The 21,147-nt window shown below is 35.4% G+C and overlaps 1 protein-coding gene across 1 annotated transcript in view; it reads right to left on the reverse strand.

Annotated features, from left to right (window-relative positions):
- Positions 1-586: 586 nt before the first annotated feature.
- The window catches only part of CEP57 (centrosomal protein 57), a 56,049-nt gene continuing 35,488 nt past the window's right edge, over positions 587-21,147 (reverse strand). The window contains exons 5-11 of the mRNA XM_036257925.1: positions 17,115-17,231; positions 16,484-16,561; positions 13,553-13,660; positions 12,968-13,045; positions 6,100-6,341; positions 5,628-5,772; positions 587-830 (exon numbers count right to left, since the gene is read on the reverse strand). Coding sequence (XP_036113818.1) covers positions 597-830; positions 5,628-5,772; positions 6,100-6,341; positions 12,968-13,045; positions 13,553-13,660; positions 16,484-16,561; positions 17,115-17,231 — 1,002 coding nt within the window. The 3' untranslated portion in view covers positions 587-596. The remainder of the gene's footprint in view (positions 831-5,627; positions 5,773-6,099; positions 6,342-12,967; positions 13,046-13,552; positions 13,661-16,483; positions 16,562-17,114; positions 17,232-21,147) is intronic.

The following is a 21,147-nucleotide window of genomic DNA, read 5'->3' on the forward strand; positions in this document are numbered from 1 at the left end:
TTTTAAAAAACATTAACTGGATTAAAAATCAGTATATGTATTCAATACTGATTGATGTTTGAAATGTCAAAAAGCAACACAAAACATCTTCTTAAATATGTATAAATATTTAAATATAAAAACCTCCATCAAAAGTCAAAACAAAGTATATTTAATGGTTGTAGTGGCAAGAAGAAATGGGCAATTCATGCCGGGGGAAGATTTAAAAATGAGACTTTTCGAGCAAACATTGCCTATGGGACAGCCTCATATTTTGATAATTTAAACCTAATTTTACTTACATATAAGGAACTATTTTAAAAAATCACACCCACAAGTAAAAAATTGGTATTTTGTTTACAAAGCACAATATTTCAGTACAGCAAATTCATCTCAAAGAAACAGAGTACTTGTGGCTTCTAAGCCTTTAAAACTCCCAATTTCCATTTAGCTGGCTTAACATTTAGTCGTGACTTGAAGCCTGTGTAATGAATAAAACTTGGGCCCCTTAACACCTATTAATTCCAATGTAAGAATATGAGACCTGGAAAGTAAATTGTCAACATCTGATTGAAGAGGTACAGGTTATCTGAATAAAATTTATGACCTGGTACCAGTCAGTAATCCCAACATAAATTATTGCTTTGTAATGAACTCTGTATGGTTTGCATGTCCTTCAATAACTGAAGATTTTTCCTGCTTTTTTCTCCAGGTCTGGGTTTGGCAAAGTCCTTCTTATTTGTGGTCCCTGCGGTTCCAGAAGAACGGCTGCTGCTGTTTCCTTCCTCATCAAGAGTCTTTTTGGTGGTTCTTAATTCCCTTTTCTGCTTTTCCATCTTCTGTTTCTCCAGCTATACCAAATAACCAAGTTAGAAAAAACAGAGAATTTAATGAAAACATTCTCTTCTTATAACCGGTACTTTAAACTCTTATACTAATTAAAAATGCAAGAAATATATTCTGGGTTTATTTTTTTAAAGACTTAAAAAATCTACTGTACTAGTCATTTAATACTTAGTGCGTAAAATATATAGTGACATACAAATAGAGTAAACAAGAGTGAACACATCAATTGTGGTGCAGTATCAGAAGTAAGGTTGCGTTGCCAAAGTACAAAACAGGGTAAGTGAGAAATAAGGGGGTTGGGGGAAGATCTGGAGGAAGGAAAAAATCTAACTGGGGAAACAAAGGACAGTAGATGAGGAGAAAGGCATTCTAATCAGAGCAGGCAAAGAAGCATGTTCCAGATGCATGAAGAGATGTAGTGGTAATGTATTAATACTATGGAAAAGATTTTTATTTTACTATTACACTATTAGAATAATTTAATTTAAAATAGGGGAGCTTTATTTTTACTTTAGTTGCTGGCTAAAATAAATTGCTGCTGGCAAGTCAGTGTTCCATTAGAGAGAACTAGCTTCACCCTGGCTGGTGTGGCTCAAGGGCGTTGGGCGGCATCCCGTGCACTGAGGGGTTGCAGGCTCGATTCCCGGTTGGAGCACATGCCTGCGTTTCAGCTCAGTCCCTAGGGGTGGGGGGGGTGCATGTGGGAGGCAGCCGATTGATATTTTGCTCTCACATCTATGTTTCTCTCTCTCTTTAGAAATATCAATAAAAAAATCTTTAAAAAGGACTGGCTTCATAGAATAGTTTTACCAAACATTCAAAGAAGAACTAACATCTATCTTCCTCAAACTATTCCCAAAAATACAAGAGGAAAAAGACTTCTTTTTATGAGGCTAGCATTATCCTAATTCCAAAACCAAATAAAGACACTACAAAGAAAAAAAATTACAGGCCAATATCCATAATGAACACAGGTGCTAAAATCTTCAACAAAACAGTAGCAAACAGGATCCAGCAATACAGTAAAAAGATCATACACCATGATAAGTGGGATTTATTCTGGGGATGCAAGGCTTGTACAATATTCGCAAAGCAATAAATGTGGTAAACTGCAAACTGAAGGTTAACGGTCACATGATCATATCAATGGACACAGAAAAGGCATTCAAAAATATCCAGCATGCATTTATGATAAAAATTCTCAGTAAATGGGAATAGAAGGATCATACCTCAACATAATAAAGGCCATATATGACAAACCTAAAGCCAACACTATACTCAGTGGGCAGACACTAACAGTATTTCCTTTAAGAACAGGAATATAACAGGGATGTCTGCTTTCACCACTCTTCAACATAGTACTGGAAGTCCTAACCACAGCGATCGGACAAGAAGAAAAAATAAAAGGCATCCAAACTGAAATGGAAGAAGTAAAACTGTCATTATTCGCAGATGACATGATATTGTTACAAAGAAAACCCGAAAGAGTCCACCAAAAACCTACTAGATTTAATAAATGAATTTTGCAAAGTAGCAGGGCACAAAATTAATGACATCCAGAAATCAATGACATCTTTATACATCAAAAATGCTCTCTCAGAGAATAGAATACCACTGCAACAACAACAAAAAATTAGATACCTAGTAATAAACTTAACCAAGGAGATAAAGACCTGTACTTGGAAAAGCATACAGGACGTTGAATAAAGAAACAGAGGAAGATACAAACAAGTGAAAACACATACCCTGTTCATGGATTAGAAGAAATAACACCATTAAAATGTCCATACTACCCAAAGCAATCTATAGATTCAACATAATCCCAATTAAAATACCATCAGCATATTTCACAGATCTAAAACAAATATTCCAAAAAGTTGTATAGAACCAAACAACACCCCAAATAGTTCCAGCAATCATGAGAAAGAACAGAGCTGGAGGGATCACAGAACCAGATTTCAAACTATACTACAAAACCACTGTAATCAAAACAGCCTGGTACTGGCACAAGAACAGGTATACAGATCAATGGAACAGAACAGAGACCCCAGAAATCAACCGAAGTCATTATGGTCAATTAATATTCGACAAAGGAGGCAAGAGCATACAATGGAGTAAAAAGACAGTCTGTTCAATAAATAGTGTTGGGAATATGGACAGGTACATGCAATAAAAATGAATCTAGACCACCAACTTACACCATACACAAGAATAAACTCAAAATGGATAAGACTTAAATGTAAACTGCAAAACCATAAAAATTCTAGAAGAAAACATAGGTAGTAAAATCACAGACACCTCACGTAGCAGAATTTTCACCAATAAATCTAGGGTAAATGAAACAAAGGAAAAATAAGTAAGTCGGACTACATCAAACTAAAAAGCTTCTGCACAACAAAAGAAACCATTTTCAAGATGAAAAGGGAATCCACTGTATGGGAGAACATATCTGCTAATGATACATTTGATAAGGGGTTAATTTCCAAAATATATAAAGAACTCATACAACTCAACAAAAGAAAGACAAATAACCCAACTGAAAAAACAGGCAATAGACACTTCTCCAAATAGGACACACAGATGGCCAATAGACATATGAAAAAAATGCTCAATGTCACTAATCATCAAACAGATGCAAATTAAAACTACAATGAGGTATCACCTCACAGCTGTCAGAATGGCTATCATCAATAAATCATCAAACATTAAGAGCTGGAAAAGATGTGAAGGAAAGGACATATACTAGGGTACACTGCTGGTGGGAATCCAGAGTGGTGCAGCCACTGTGGAAAACAGTATAGAGTTTCCTCAAAAAATTAAAAATGGAACGGCCATTTGACCCAGTGATCCCACTTCCGGGAATATATCCTAAGAATCCGGAAACACCAATCAGAAAGAGTATATGCACCCCTATGTTCACAGCAGTGTTATTTACAATAGCCAAGATATGGAATCAGCCCAAGTACCCATGAGTAGATGAGTGGATATAAAAGCAGCAATACATTTATACAATGGAATACTATGCAGCTATAAAAAAGGAGCTCTTATCCTTTGCAATGGCATAGATGGACCTGGAGATTATTATGCTAAACAAAATAAGCCAGTTAGAGAAAGACGAATATCACATGATCTCACTTATATATGGAATCCAATGAACAAAATAAACTGACAAATAGGTCCAGAGGCATGGATGCATGGAACAGATTGACAGATCTCAGAGGGGATAGGGGATGGGAGAGACCAGAAGAAATTAACCAAAGAAGTTATATGCATATATGAGTAGCCCATGGACACAGTCAATAGTGTGGTGAAGGCTCGGGGTGGGGAGAGGGGAATGGGGGACATCTATAACACTGTCAACAATAATAAAAAAAATAAGAAAGTTTAATTTTTACTTTAGCTGCTGGCTAAAATGAATTGCTGCTGGCATGTCAGTGTTCCAAAGTCAAGTCTGATGTATAAGAAACAAATAAGATCATTACTCCTACAGGAATATATATATATATATTTATATATATATTTTTATATGTATATATATATATATATTTTTTCCTTTGAAAACAAATTTTAGAAAAAGTGCTTAAAATTTCTGGCATGAGATGACATATTCAAAGCACTCTTCATTGTGCCTATTATATAGCAACCAATTAATAAATGTCAGCCAAACCTGTTCTGCTCTGAGTCTTCTCCATTTCAATACATATGAGATCCAGCAGGAAGTAGCCCTGGTATTTCTACTCTAAAATATACCTAAAATCTGTCTCCTCCTCAACTGCAGTAACCAACTACCCCTGATAGAGGTAGGCTTAAAAGGCCTCACTGCCCAGCCAATGTGGCTCAGTGGCTGAGTGTCAACCCATTCACCAAGAGGTCACTGGTTCGATTCCCAATCAGGGCACATGCCCAGGTTGTGGGCCAAATTCCCAGTGAGGGACATGCTGGAGGCAGACAATCGATGTTCTCGCTTACTTATGTTTATCTCTCTTTCTCTCTCTCCCTCTCCCTCCCCCTCTCTCTAAAATCAATAAAGAAAAAAAATTTTTTTTTAAAAATGGCCTTACTGGCTCTGGCCAGTTTTTCTCAGTGGTTAGAGCATCAGTCCAAGGACTGAAGGGTTATGGGTTTGATTCCAGTCAAGGGTACATACCTGGATTGCAGATTTGACCCCTGGCCCTAGAAGGGGTCATGTGGGAGGCAACTGACTGATGTGTCTCTCACATTGATGTCCTTCTCTTTCTCTTTCTCTTCCTCCCTCCCTCCCTCCCTCCCTCCTTCCCTCCCTCCCTCCCTCCTCCTTTCCACTCTAAAGAAAAAAGAAAAGAAAAAATCAATGGAAAATATGCTCGAGTGAGGATTAATAAAACAATAAATAAATTTAAAAAGGCCTCACTGGTTGCTCAGCCTCTCTGCCTGGTCCCCATCACTCTCCCAGCATTCAGACTAATCTCTTAAATACACGAATCATCGTGTTTCTCTCCAGATGAAAACCCTAACCATGTATATTCATCACAGAAATTGTTTATTCATATAAAGATCAGAATATGAAACACAGTACTTAAGAGATGTATTTTAAATGATAAAATCTAAGAGCCTACAAGACAATGTCTTTTTTCTAGACCACTTAACACCAATTCTTAATAATAAACTGAATTAATAAGTGTCTACAGTAAAGAAAGCCTTCCTATAGCTCCCTATCTATGATACATTTACAATGTCATCAATTAAAGTATTTGAAGACCAGGTTTTTTTGTTGTTGTTTTGTTTTTAATCATTAGAAATGAGTAAAAGGAAACCTGAATTACCTGAGCTTGATATTTTCGAACTTTAGTTATTTGACTGGCTTTTGCTTCCATCCTTCCCACTAATGCTTCCAGTTCACACTCTAAATTGTCTTTCAGTTCAACGGTTGGTGATTCCTGAATAAGTTTTGCAAGCTGCTGGTGATCACTATATAAAAACAAAAATGGGGCTTGGTTAAGTTTCCTGTTTCCATGGTTATATGCATGCAAATCACTCACCATGGGACTACTGCTCTGTGCCTTTAAAAATGTCTCAATTTTTTAAATAGAGCAACAAATTTCCAAGTTATAAGTGATAGTAATAGTTATATTTGTTAAAATCCTAATAACTTGCTCAGTGGTTGGTGCAAGGACTGTGTTCAACAAATATTTGTTGAACAAATGAAAGATATGACTAGTAAAGTCACCAAGAAGTTAAAATGAGGTTTCACAAGAAAATGTAATTAAAAACAAAATACAAAAAACTAAAACTCACAAGCTCATTTGCCCAAATTCATCTTGTAAAGTCTGTAAGACTTCTGACAGCTCTTCATTAATGCTGCTAGAGGAGGAAGGCGTTACTGACAACTTCTTACTTTTACCACTTCGTGAAGATACTTGCTTTGCCAAAGGAACACTGCTGACTACTCGATCATTGCACAAGACTTTACTGTGCTGCTTCATTAGATGCAAAACATGCTGAACATTGGCTACCACAGCATGACTGGGACTGGTGGACTGAAGAAAAATGAGAAGTAATTAGAAGCTATATCCTCTAAATTTGTTTTCCTTTTATTTCCTAACCTGGGTAAAAAGACCCCCGACCTCCCAAAAAAATCCTGTATGTCTCCTAGTCTAGTTAAATCAATTACTAACTCCTACGGATTTAACATTTGAAGTATCTCCAATGCATCTTTTATTCTCCACCCTGTCAATTCACTTGGTTTATGCACTCACCTCTACTGCCACAGGAAGAACATCCTAATTGGTCTCTCTGCTTTCAGCCTCTTGTCTCTAACTCCAGTGTTATCAGCTATCCTAAAATATTATTCTGATCATGTTGTTCTCCTATCTGAAATCGTCTGGTGTTAAGCCCACTGATTCCAAACTCAGTACAGAAAATAAGGCCCTATTATCAACTGAGCTACAATTTATATTCCACGGTCTCACGTCCCATCTCCTAATTTCTCTCCATTATTTGAACAAACCACATTTGCACATGCCATTTTCTTTTGTGTGAAAACTTTTATATCATTCTTTAAAACCCAGTTCAAATATGTATTTTTTTTTATCCTCACCTGAGGATATTTTTCAATTTTTTGTTCAAATAGAGTGGGAGGGAGAGAGAGGAAGAGAAACAGCAACATGAAAGGTACACATCGAGTGGATGCCACCCGCACGACCAACCAGGGCTGGGGACAAAATGCAACTGAGGTGCGTGCCCTTAGCAGGATCCAAACCCGGGTCTCTCCAGACCGCAGGCTGACGCTCTAACCACTGAGCCAAACCGGCCAGAGTCAAATATGTATTTTTTAAAGTTTTCCTTAAAATCTCCAGGTAATTAATTTGTCCAAACTCAGATCACTTAATGGCCTTTATCTCTATCATAGTATTTATCACAATATTTTGTAATTGTGTTTGCACATCTATTTCACCTATTAAACAATGTATGTACCTCTAGGTGACAGGGATTGTTATTGTATTCATTTCTCTATCCTCGAAAAGAAGAAAGCACTAAGGTCACATCTGTCACATAATCAACAGGAAAACTCTGGCAGCCTTCTCAAAACTTTTGTTTTTGTTTTGAACACTAAACATTAATCTTAACATACTACTTCAACTCACAAATAGATGACTGAGCTAACTTTTCTCCACAAGAATCATCCAGACAGCTTATTTAAAATGAAGATTCGTAGTCAGCACTCCAAACTCAATCAGTGTGGGGTCAGGGGTTGAAAATGTTTATTTTTAAGCCTGCCAAGTTGATTCTGATCAGCCAGGTTTGCAGACCACTGTGCTAAGCTAAACAGATGTTTTTTTATTTCTAGTTTCTTTTGCTAGGTAGTAAATTTCAGCAATTTATACAAAGAAGTATACACCACATCCAAGTGGGGTTTATTCCAGGAATGCAAGGCTAATTCAATATTCAATAATTAATCAATGTAATCCAGCATCTCAATAGGGTACGCAATAAAAACGATATAATCATATCATTTGATAAAGAAAAGCATTTAAGAAAATCCAACACCCAATCAGGGCATTAGCACTCAGTAAAGTTGGAACAGAGGGAAATTTCCTTAAGCTGATAATGTGCACCGACAAAGAACCTACATACCTAATAGCATAGTAATTGGTGAAAAACAGAATGCTTTCCCCTTAAAATCAGGAAAAAAGATGGGAATATCCACTCTCATCACTTACTCAACATAATAATGGAAATCCTAGCCAGTGCAGTAAGACAAGAAAAAGAAGTAAAAGGTATACAAATTAAAAAGGAAAAATGAAAACCATCTCTATTTACAGATGACCTGATTTTCCACATAGCAAATCTTTAGTCCAAAAATAACCCATTGGGCTATTAAGTGAATTCAGTAAGGTAACAGAATATAAGACCAACATAAAAAACACACAAATATATTAGTACTAATTATGTAGAAACTGAGATTCAAACTAACTACAATTTACAATCACTCAAAAGAGCTGAGTATAAATCTAATAAAATATATGGAACTAATCTGTCCATAAAAACATTGATAAAAGAAATCAAAAATCTAAATAAATGAGAGGTATACTGTACTCATGGGCTGGAAGCCTCAACAAAAATGTTAATTCTGTCCAAACTGATCTATACATGTAATACAATTCCTATCATAATCCAGTAAGATTTTCATGTTTTAGATAGAGACAAGTTTATTTTATTTTATTTAATTAATTTATTTATTTTTTATCCTCACCTGAGGACACTTTTCCATTTTTTTGTACAGATAGAGTGGGAGGGAGAGGAAGACAGAGAGAGAGAAACATCGACGTGAAAGGGACACATCGAGTGGCTGCCACCCGCACGACCAACCAGGGCCGGGGACAAACTGCAACCGGGGTACATGCCCTTAGCGGGAACCGAACCCGGGTCTCTCCGGACCGCAGGCCGATGCTCTAACAGCTGAGCCAAACCGGCCAGGGCGAGACAAGTTTATTTTAAAATTTACTTGGAGAGGCCAAGAAACTAGAAAAGCTAAAAACAATTTTGAAAAAAGAATAATAAAGTAGGAAGGATCACATTCCCTGATGTTAAGACTTACTATATAAAGCTATAGTAATCAAGGCAGTGTGTACTGGCAAACAGGTAAACACATATATCAAACAGAATAAAAATTGAATCTTGACCTAATAACCTCATACTGTGTAAAAAACGTATTTCAAGTGGATCACAGACTTAAATGTAAAACAGAAAACAAATGGAAATAAGAGAAAATCTGTACAATATAGTTCAAGGCAGAGTTCTTAAACATGACAACAAAATCATTATCCATAAAAGCAAAAAAATCAATTAACTATATTTTGTCATAATGAAAAGCTTCTCCTTTGTGAAACAGTTTATTAAGAGGGAGAAGCTACAGACTGGGAGAATATATCTGCAAACCACATATATTAAACATTTCTTATATCTAAAATATGTCTACTATAAAGAAATCTCAAAACCTAACAGTAAAACAAGAAAATACAATTAAAATTAACAAAAGAGCCCTGGCCAGTTTGGCTCAGTGGTTAAATGGAAAGATCATGGGTTCGATTCTCAGTCAAGGGCACATACCTGGGTTGCAGGTTCAATCCCCAGCCCCGGTTGGGGTCATGTGGGAGGCAACCAATTGATGTGTCTCTCTCACATCTGTTTCTCTCTCCCCCCTTCCTCCCTTCCACTCTAAAAGTCAACAGAAAAATATCTTGGGGTGAGAATTAACAAAAAACAAACAAACAAAAAAGGCAAAATATCTATTAGTTGACATTTCACTAAAGCATACATGGATGGCAAACAAGCACATGAAGTTCAAACATTATTAGTCATTTAGGTAACACAAGTTAAAATCATGAGTTGAGATATCACAAAATACTAGTCAGAACAGCTGAAATAAAAAGTGACAATACTAAATGCTGATGAGATTGGAAAAACTGCATCTCTCATACACTGCTACTGGGAATGTAAAATGATACAGCCATTCAAAAATAGATGGATAATTTCTTTAAAAACCAAACATACATTTACCATACAATCCAGCACTCAAACTCCTAAATATTTATCCCAGAGAAATGATAACACACGTCCACACAAAACCCTGTACATGAGTGATTATGCTGGTTTTATTTGTAAATACTAAAAATTGGAAACAACCCAAATATCCTTCAATGGGTGGAGAATAGTTAAACAATCTGTGGTACATCCACACCAGGGAATACTACTTAGCAACAGAAATAACTATGGACACAAAATAATTTGATGGATCTTAAGTGGATTATGCTGAGTGAAAAAAATTTCAATCTCAAAGGGTTCCATAACTGTATGTTTCCATTATATAAATTGTGAAATGACAAAATTGTAGATATGGTATGGTGGTGGTTATACAAATGTACATGATAAAAGTGCATTGACCTGTGCCTGCATATATGCACGCCCACACACACAGGAATATATGTAAAATAGGGGAATCTGAATAAGGTCTGTGGATTGTACGGATGTTAATCTCCTGGTTTTGATACTGTACTTTAGTTATATACTATGTTGCTATTGGGGTAAACTGGGAGAATGGTAAATGAGACTTTTTTGTATTATTTTTTCAATGTCCTATGAATCTGTAATCATTTCAAAGTAAAAGTAAATCAAGATAATTTAAATTCAACTACAATTAAAGGGTTTAGATACACATACTCCCCTTGCAAGTTACATGTCATTAATACAACCTTGATTATCAAGATCCAACTTCATTTGTCTCCTTAACAACTTTCAACATTGACATACATGGTAGTTGTTTAAACTGTGAAAATGTGTTCGATATGGGGAATCACTACATTGCTCATAACTTGTAATATGTATTCATTATACTAACTGCTTATACATACACTCTCAATAAGCAGTATATAGCTTTTGAAAATCTTTTTCCTGTTATTTTTCTAGTAATTCACATTTGTTGCATTTTACGAAAGTATTGGTTTATGACAATGTATAATTAAAAATAAAAACTGATCCTAGCCCTGGCCGGTTTGGCTCAGCGGTTAGAGCGTCGGCCTGCGGTCCGGAGAGACCCGGGTTCGGTTCCCGCTAAGGGCATGTACTTCGGTTGCAGTTTGTCCCTGGCCCTGGTTGGTCGTGCGGGTGGCAGCCACTCGATGTGTCCCTTCACGTCGATGTTTCTGTTTCTCGGGTGAGGATAAAAAAAAACACAAAACAAACAAACAAAAAAACTGATCCTACACAATAGACAGTTTGAGAAACACTCAACTAAGTGACAGTACATTCTTAGTTGTTTAAATAACACAAATAACCAAAAGGGGAGCGCAGGTTGAAAAGCTCTGTCTTTGAACCTATGTTGTTCAATCTTTGTATTAATGACATCAATGAGAATTACCACAGACAATTAAATTTGAAAATAATAAAAATATAATGGAAAAATGAACTTGATTCTAATCTGAGATTGGCTGAATCCATTCGTATGGAATTTCACTTGATTAAAAAGTCTGTAGAAAAAATCAATTCCACAAGTACAGAACCCACAGAGGCTAATGCAAAGATTCAAGTTAACAGATTATCCAGAACATGACAGAGACGATTCTGTGCCAGTCATACCACATTTGGAAGGCTATATTCAATTTAGGAAGAAAAGGAGCGATGGGATAGTAAAGAAACTCATAAAGTACATCTTATGATGGACAGCTGAAGAAAATATAGTCTTTATATATAACTCAGAATAGAGTAAAATAAAAATAAAGATAAAGCTGTCTTCAAAAGCATCTACATTTTACAATAGTCATGGTTTCATTTATATGTTCCATGTGAATCCCTAACAATAGAAAAAGACCAATGGGTAGAATTTATACATAATGACAGGTTTCAACTCATGTAAACTTTCAAATACAGCCATCTAGAAATGTGATGGGATATCTGAGGTATAATGATGTTTTACCAGTAGATATATTTGAACAGACTATACAATCTTTATTCTGAATGTTTACACAATGAAAGGACTGGACAGGTTTTAAGTGTGTGAATACGTTCCTAATTTAACTGAACATTAGAGTGGGACCAGGGAACAGTTAGAAATACTTTCTAGACCCCACACCCAGAAAATTTTGATTTGGTAAGATTGTGTTTGGGCTTTGTAATCTGCTTACAAATGCATACTCAGTGATTCTGATGAAGCTGGTCATCCCATGAGAACCTCTTTTTCCAACCCAAATCAAAGATTCTATGGTGAAATAAAAGCTTGGTAGGAGTAAAAGATAAAGGAAATAACATAGGTCAAAAGATGGTCTGCAATCCAACAACAGGGTAAATTTAGGGGAAGAGACAGCACAGAGCCAATGGCAATACTTTTTCCCAAGTGATCTGTGCCTCACACATCTACAAAGGGCAAGTTGAAAAGCTAGGAAATAGTTCACTCCCCCAGCTTTCACTGAGGAGTCAATGTTGGGGGGGGGGGGGTAAAATTAAATAAATGATAAAATTAAAATTACTCCCAAAGCCTCTCAAACTCACAATCTTGTTGGATATTCACGTCATCTATATGTGAAACAAACCAACAACATAAATAGTTCATCAAAAAGTGGTATAACACAATATTAAGTACTTATTAGAAATTTCTCAGTACTTGCTGATATTTGACAAAATTATCATCTCTACATTTAAGCACTAAAGGAACATAAGATTCAAGTCTATGTATAAGTGCTTTTTGGAGAATGAATCTTATAAGTAATATGGAAGTGAGGATAAATAGAATGTGATTTTTATTTATTTAAATATCTATATCTAAATAGAAATTAACAGGGTTGGTACTAAAAATTCAATGCCACAAACATATTAATTCTTATTCCCTTGACCCATCCCTGCAATCACACCTTCTCCAAACCAGGGTCTTTACTTTTGTTAGTAACTTCCCTTCCACAAATACTTTGTCTGATGTTTTAAAGTGTTCGCCTAGTCTCCTTCCTGCTACCTTAAAACCTTAAAACCTTCCTCCATCTCACTCTCACATCACTATGATCCACACTGACAAAAGGAGCAGAAAATGTTTTAGGTATATAGGCAAATGAGTGGATTTAACTCAAAGATCTAAATCATACCAAAAAAAGAAAAAAATAGAGTTCAACCAACTCACCTTTCCAGCTACAAATGGCATATCACCCAAGCATAACCTATAATGTGGTTGTGCAGCAAAATAGTTCTTAGAACCTTTCTGAATGGAAAGAAAAACAATTTTACTCACATGACAATAAAAGCTATATATACACAACTAACCTGAAACTCAGCTTACTGGTGGGCTACTACTTGCCTTATTTATATTGGCATGGTCTCAAACTCCTAATACTTGTCATGCATCCTTGTCTAGACAGAAAAAATGGTACCTGACAAAACAGCAGTTACAGTCTAGTGTTGTGTGTGTGTGTGTGTGTGTGTGTGTAAAACTTAAGAGCAAAAGTAATTAATGCAATAATAAATATTCACAACTAATAATTATGCAGTGTTTTATAGTCCTAAAATACTTTCATATATACCGTCTCACTATCAGGGTAGACAATTAGAAGTAGGTATTACTTATCCCCATCTTTACAATGAAGGAACTGAGAATAAAAGAGATTTAATTTACTCACCCAAGATTTTAGTACCACATGGTTTATGAGCGTTTTCACATAAATTATTCCGAATAATAATCAGCAATTTGACTTAAAGGTTGTTTTCATACCTTTTCTGGTGGTTTTGACTTTTTTTTTTTAATCCTTCTTGCACTGGGAACACAAGGAGTTGCCTTATCTTCAAAGATAAGTCTATTTGTTTCTAGACCTGTCTGCAACTAGAAAAAATATGAGCCTAAAGTTAACGCTGTAGAAAAAAAAGTTATAATGCAAATTTGAGATTTTCCATGTAAAAGCCTATAAAAGCCTATAGTAGTATCAGACTAAAAAATACATACATCATAGCTATATAACTACGTCTTGAACCAACCTGACAGACATTTAAAATCAATACCAGCATCTTAATTTAAGTGAAACTCCATTATTTGAAGTTGCCCCATAAATTATAACTAATGAATTAAATACACTATATCTAACTGCAAACCACTGCTTCAGTAGTCTCTTCCTTTCACACATGAATCTACAACAGCAGCAGCTTGAGAGCAAAATACATTTCTTCTTCTTTTAAAAATGCATACACTTACAATGCAAGAAATAGGAACTAGAAATTTATGTCCAAAAAAACTGGAAGGGCCCTGGCCAGTTTGCCTCAGCGGTTGGAGCGTCAGCCTGCTGACCAGAGAGTCCCGGGTTCGGTTCCCACTAGGGGCACGTACCAAAAAACAAAAAACAAAACCCAAAATAACTGGAAGGTATGTCAGCAAATGTCATCAAGCCCTTTTCACTAGAGGCCTAGTAACTAACTAAAACATTAAAAATAATTTCCTAACTACATGGTAGAAATTCCATAAGCAATTACTAAGAATTTCAAACAAGGACTGCTGTTTTCCCTAAGCCAACTTACAAGTTTACTTAAAAATCAGATTGCTCCTCTCCTGATCTCATGATACTCAACCTTCTAGGTTGGGAAAATTGGTATTTAAAAGCATTTTAAAAATCCCCAGGAAATTAAGATGGAGCTGAGATAAACACTTAGAACCAATGCATTAGTTAAAAGATATACTGAGGTCATTACTAATGCTTCCCACAATGACTGCATTCTCTCTGGGGAAAGACTCTATTCAGTGACAAAGGTATATAGGATTTTCATTTTAGAAGTATCTAAACTGCCACACATCTAACAATGCTTTATACACAGTAAACCAAATAAATATAACTCAATGAACATGAAATTACTATTCTGGAAGACCTAACAAGCCAATGAGTTTGAATAGCATACAAAAGAACAATTTTTTTGAATACTTGAACTTGCAGCTTTTTGTTTTTCTCAGTAACTGTCATATACTTGTATGCTAGAGTTTTAACCTTTTAAAGTGCTTTCATTATCTTTTTCTCTTGTTTGATCTAATACTAAGGAGATATAAAATGAAGATTACTTTATCAATGATAAAATTCAAGCTCTAAACAGTTAAATATTTTGCCTAACGCTACACAAATTAGGGTTGTCTAGACTTGGAACCACTCATCATGTTTGGCCATTGTTCTTCCATTATAGTTGTATTCACTATCAGAACTCAGAAACTTTACTGATATTACGTTATCAGTAGTAACTGATTTGGTCCCTACTTTATGCCTGCTAAATACAAAAGAAAGCAGAAATACCATAAAATAATTGTTAAAATTAATAAAATGAACTTGGTTAATTTTGTATTTCATGTACAACAGAACTTAACCACCACAATGTATAAAAAGCATAACCCGTAAGTTTCATGTTACAAGTGAGGAAATGTAGACACAGAAAAGTGTCCCACCCTAAAGTGGGATGGGCAGAGAAACCAAGTAATTACAAAATTTGTTGGTAGTCAAAAATAAAGCCACATGACTATATAACTCAGAAAGAACACTGAGGGGGGGAAATATACAGATAGATCAAAAGGTAATATTGGAGAAAAAATATATCAGGTTTTACAGAAAGAGAATGTGTTAAATCAATGAATTCTGGGAAGCACAGGAAAAAATAGACAAGACAACAAAGATGACATTAATAGGATGGTTGTAGTTCTGAAAGCACACTCATGAAGTGATCCCAGGATAGTTGTGGCATCTGGCCACAGTCTGAGCTATAAAACCTCCATTCTTAATTGTTTTGGAACCAGGACCCACTTCTAATGTTAATATTATAATGAGAAAAGATACATGCAAATGTTATAAAAAAGACTTTGGAATGGGGAGGGCAATATATGGAAGATATATGAATATATAAGCTCATAGGGGAGAGTCAAGAGTTACAAACATAAGTCTTTTATTGAGCCTGTAAGACTTATTGGGTACAGAAGTGTTGCTAGTTCTAGAAATGCAGTTCTGATTGTTGTATATAAACAATGATTTGTGAATTCACACTGCCTTATCTATTCTACCAAGTGGCCACTGAATGGGATAAAGTTCGACTAGTGAGCAAAACTCATTTTCCTAATATGGTAGCTTTTGTGAATTAGTATGTCAATAGCTATTGGGGCAGCCCACTATTTCAACTTCTGTCTTGGTGTCTTAAGGCCACCAAAGAAAAGCAAGCATGTATAAATAGGACACTGAACAATGGCTTTCAAATATTCTAATAGTGACCCATGTGAAAAGTTTCCCATGATTATATATTATTAATTATCTTGAATTATCTAATTAAGTATACAGTCTCTGATATTTTTCAGTCTATTGATTTTTTAAAATGCTGATTGAGCCCTGGGCCAGGTAGCTCAGTTGGTTAGAATATGGTCTAGATACACTAAGGTTGCAGGTTTGATGCCCAGTGAGGGCACATACAAAATCTTGATCGAAACCTACAATTTGAAAGACTCTAAAGAAATGTTCAGGTTTTACTTGGTAAAAATGTTTATAATTTTCCATATTAAGCTACATCTATCTAAGAATTTATATTGGACCATTCCAAAATATAAATAATCTAAGAAGCCCACAGTTAATTATCTATTTATATTAAAAAAAAGTACGAAATATGAAGGACCTAGTTGTTTCACATTTCAATTTACCTCAGCTGCTTTAGCCTGCATACGTTTTCTTTCCTGTTCTTCTTCACGAAGTTTTGCTTCTAACTCTTGCATTTTTTTCTAGTGAAAAAACATTCAAAATGGTAACAGTGAGAAAAGTATAAAATTTCAGCATAGTAAATATAAGCTTGTTCACTCTAATAATGGCTCTGGGTTTGCCAGTATCCATGACAACTCCCTTGTGATTCATTATTAGTCATTTGTGAGGCTCAACAGAATTATGGGTTAAAATCTATGGCCAAAGAACATAGCTCTGGATGAAGGCACTCAGGTTAGATGGAAGCTAAATCTAAAACAATAGTCTCAGTGGTATGAAGTATTTCCTGAGAGAATCAATTAAAACTAACGTAGGTAATAAAACAACTTCAACCAAGTGATACAAGCCTTATAACACTCAAAAACATTTAATCTTCAAACATTAAAAAATAAAAACCCTCCTTCTCATGTACATAAAAATTTGAAAATGTGAACATTCTCTCCAAATTACATTTCTTTTAAAAATTTCTGTTTCTGTTATAACTTTCCTTTCTATAAATATCCAGTATTATAAAATGATCAATTTTATAAAAGAACCGATATTATACAATAATGAGTAAAAAATACATTCACTGACTTCTGCAAGGGCCTGCATTGCCGTTAGTTTATTATATTCCTGCTCAAGAAGATCTAATTTTTCAAGTTGGTTCTGAACATGTGTTTGATCATGATGTCGTTCTCTTTCTAGGGAAACCTGGGAAAAACAAAATTAAATACAGCATGATAATCTGAGCAAAATAAAACTGGAAAACAACACTGAGTGTAACTTAGAATACACTGTATGCTTTTTTTTCCTGCCTTTCATAAAAATACTTAGATACTACAGAGGAAAACACATTATTCAGATGAAACTACAGGAACACCAATGAATACAAGTGGATTCCTGTTCTCACTATATACTATTTTAACATTTGGTTCTCTTATAGTGAGACTATCATTATACTTTGATACACACTTTTTCATTTAGTCTGCTTCTCTTAAATACTTAATCTCTTTATTAGGGCAATAACTGTGGTTTTGGTATCTATTATTTACACTTCCTATGAATTATTTGTAAACCTTTTTTTTTTCAGGTTTAAGATGAAAGATTTGAAAAGACTGCCACCTATTGGGCTTAAGAACTGAGACACAGGGTGAACTCTTAAGCAGTGGAAATATGCTAAATTGAGGTCTATTGGTAAAAAGCCAAAACACCAAATGCCCGACCTTGTAAAGAGTATATCTTCACATACCAGTCTACAGTAACAGGTAATGTACTATCAGAAATTTGAATATGACAAAGTAATATAAGTAGCAATAGTTTTTTACAGAAATATGTGTGAACTACTAATTTCCTCCTATCCACCATAGTGGATAGTTTACTACCCTTAAAAGACTACATTAAGTTAAAAATTGGCAAACATCATATTTTATTTCCAGTATTGGAATCTTCCTATTAAATAAGATATTTAAAATGTACTGAATGGGGCTTTAATTCAAATTCACCTATCATATACAGTCATCTACCACTTAAAAATAGGAATACAGCCCTGGCCAGTTTGGTTCAGCGGTTAGAGCGTCGGCCTGCGGTCCTGTGAGACCCGGGTTCGGTTCCCGCTAAGGGCGCGTACCTCGGTTGCAGTTTGTCCCCGGCCCTGGTCGGTTGTGCGGGTGGCAGCCACTCGATGTGTTCCTTTCACATCGATGTTTCTCTCTCTCTCTGTTCCTCTCTCTCCCTCCCACTCTACCTGAACAAAAAATAGAAAAATGTCCTGGGTGAGGATAAAAAAAAATAAAATAAAATAAAATAAATAAATAAAAATAGGAATACATTCTAAGAAAAGTGTCATTAGGCGACTTGACAGTACTTTGTGCAAACATCACACAGTGTACTTACACAAACCGAGATGGTACAGCCTATGACAGTCCTATACTATATGGTATAGCCTATTGCTCTTAGGTTTCAAGCCTGTAAAGCATTTTACTGTACAAAACAGAAGATTAAATTAAGCACAAGAGAAAATGATGCAATCAAGAGAGTTATGGGATGTATGAGGTTGTTGCTAGCATACATAGCATTTCTGTTTTACAGCAAACTTTTACATAAGTAGAAAGAGTTCAATCTAAAATAACAAAAGGATAGTATAGTACATAAACAAGCAACACAGCCATTCACTATCTATTTCAAGTATAATGTACTGTACATACTTGTATGTGCTATACTTTTATATGACCAGCAGTGCAGTAAATTTGTGTACACCAGCACAACTACAAACACACAAGTGATCTGTTGCACCATGGTGTTACAACTACACTATCACTAGGTGATAGAAATTTTTCAACTCCATTATAATCTTATGGGAACACCACTGTAGATGCAGTCTATAGTTGACCAAAATGTCACTATAAAGCACATGCCTGTATGCCTAACAGGCATTCCTCGGCTACTGCAGGTTTGCTTCCATACTTATTCCAACAATAAAGCCAATATTCCAACAAAATGAGTCACATGAATTTTCTGGTTTACCACTACATGTAAATAAATGTGTGTATACAATTAAGTATACAATAGCATTATGAATAAAAAAAAATGTACTTAACTTAAAAATAATTTATTGGTAAAAAATGTTAATCCTCACTTGAGCCTTCAGCAAATTGTAATATTTTTGCTGGTAACAGGTGTTACCTTCAATTTGTAAAATATACAATGTCTGCGAAACTCAATAAAATGAACAATATAACAAGGTATGCCTGTACTAGTCAAGATATCTTACTGTTTTCTTATAAATGTTTTTTAACCTTACTGTATATAATGTTTTACATTTCCAATCATGTGGCAGATTGAACTGCACACCCCCTTTCCCACCCAATCTACCACATAAAAGTGAAAGGCAAACCACCATAATAATAAATTATTACATAATTAAGTTTGAAAGCATGAAAGAAAACTCCCCAGGTGCAAAAAAGAAAAAAAAGAAAGATACTTGAAAGCAAGTGAAGGCAAATGGAAGCAAAATATCACATGAGGCTATAGTGGAGTCTTGATGTATAAAAAATAGACTAGGAACATGACAAAAAATCTCAGGCAATGTACTATCTGCATGATGTAAGAACCCCTAGCCAATAAATTAACATAAATCTGGACCAGAACATAACATAAATCTGGCCCCATCAGAAGAGGGTTAGAAACGCAAACTCCAACATACCTTGGCCCATTCCTGCACCAGCTCTTAACAGCCCTCCCACCAGGGCGGCCCCAGGACATGTTGGCCGTGCCCACTCCAGCTCTAGCCAGCTTGCCAAAGAAAGTGGCATGCACAGTCTAAACAGGAGTTATTCCTATACAAGACCATTCCTTCAAGACTGGGAGCAGTAGCAGTTTCAAGTACTTAATAAAAACAGAATGTCAAAAATAATGAGGAGACTGAGGAATATATCCCAAATGAAAGAACAAACTCAAACCACAAGGAAAAAAAAAAAAGAGAACCTTAATTACACACAGACAAGTAATTTATTTAAAACAAAACAAAACAACAAAACCCAAAATACAAAGTAATAGCAATAAAAATGTCAGAAAACTTGGGAGAACAGAGGAACACAGTGAGAAGTTCAAAACAGAACGTATCAGAAAGAACCAATCAGAACTGAAGAATACAGTAACTAGAATGAAAAATACACAAGAGGGAATCAACATATTAGATTATAGACAAGAACAGATTAGCCATCTGGAAGACAAAATACTGGAAATCAATCAGAACAGCAAAAGAAATTAAAGACCCCCCCACCCTCTACACACACACAAATAGTTTATTTAAGAGACTTCATGGACAACATTAAATGTACTACCATTCTCATTATAGGGGTCCTAGAAGGAGAGGAGAAAGAGGCAGAAAACATTTGAAGGAAACAGACATCCAGATCCAGGAAATACAGAGCGTCCCAAAAAGAGGAACCCAAAGAAATCCACATGAACACAAATTATAATTAAAATTGCAAAAATAAAAGATAAAATCTCAAAGGCAGTGAGAGAAAACAGCTAGTCTTATATGAGGGAAACCTCTTAAGGCAATCAGCTCATTTCTTTTTTTTTTTTTTTTTCATTTTTTATTCAGATAGAGTGGGAGGGAGAGAGAGAGAGAGAGAAACATCGACGTGAAAGGGACACATCGAGTGGCTGCCACCCGCACGACCAACCAGGGCCGGGGACAAACTGCAACCGAGGTACATGCCCTTAGCGGGAACCGAACCTGGGTCTCTCTGGACCGCAGGCTGACGCTTTAACCGCTGAGCCAAACCGGCCAGGGCTAATCAGCTCATTTCTAAACAGAAAAACTTTATAGGCCAGAAGAGTATGACAGAATATATTTAAAGGGTTAAAAGAAAAGAACTTACAACATGGAATAAATAGGTAAGGCTATCATTCAGAATTGAAGGATAGATAGAGTTCCCCAAACAAGCAATAAAAGAGAGAGAGAGAGTTTATTACCACTAAACCACTTTAAAAGAAATACTAAAAGGTCTTCTTTAAGTGGAAAAGAAAAAGGTTATAACCAGAAATAAGAAAATAAAACAAAAAAACCTAACTGGCAAAGGCAAATATATAGAAAAAGCAGTGGAAAGCCACCTAAGAG

This window comes from Molossus molossus, unplaced genomic scaffold (assembly GCF_014108415.1).
Source record: "Molossus molossus isolate mMolMol1 unplaced genomic scaffold, mMolMol1.p scaffold_m16_p_13, whole genome shotgun sequence".
Classification (NCBI taxonomy): Eukaryota; Metazoa; Chordata; class Mammalia; order Chiroptera; family Molossidae; genus Molossus; species Molossus molossus.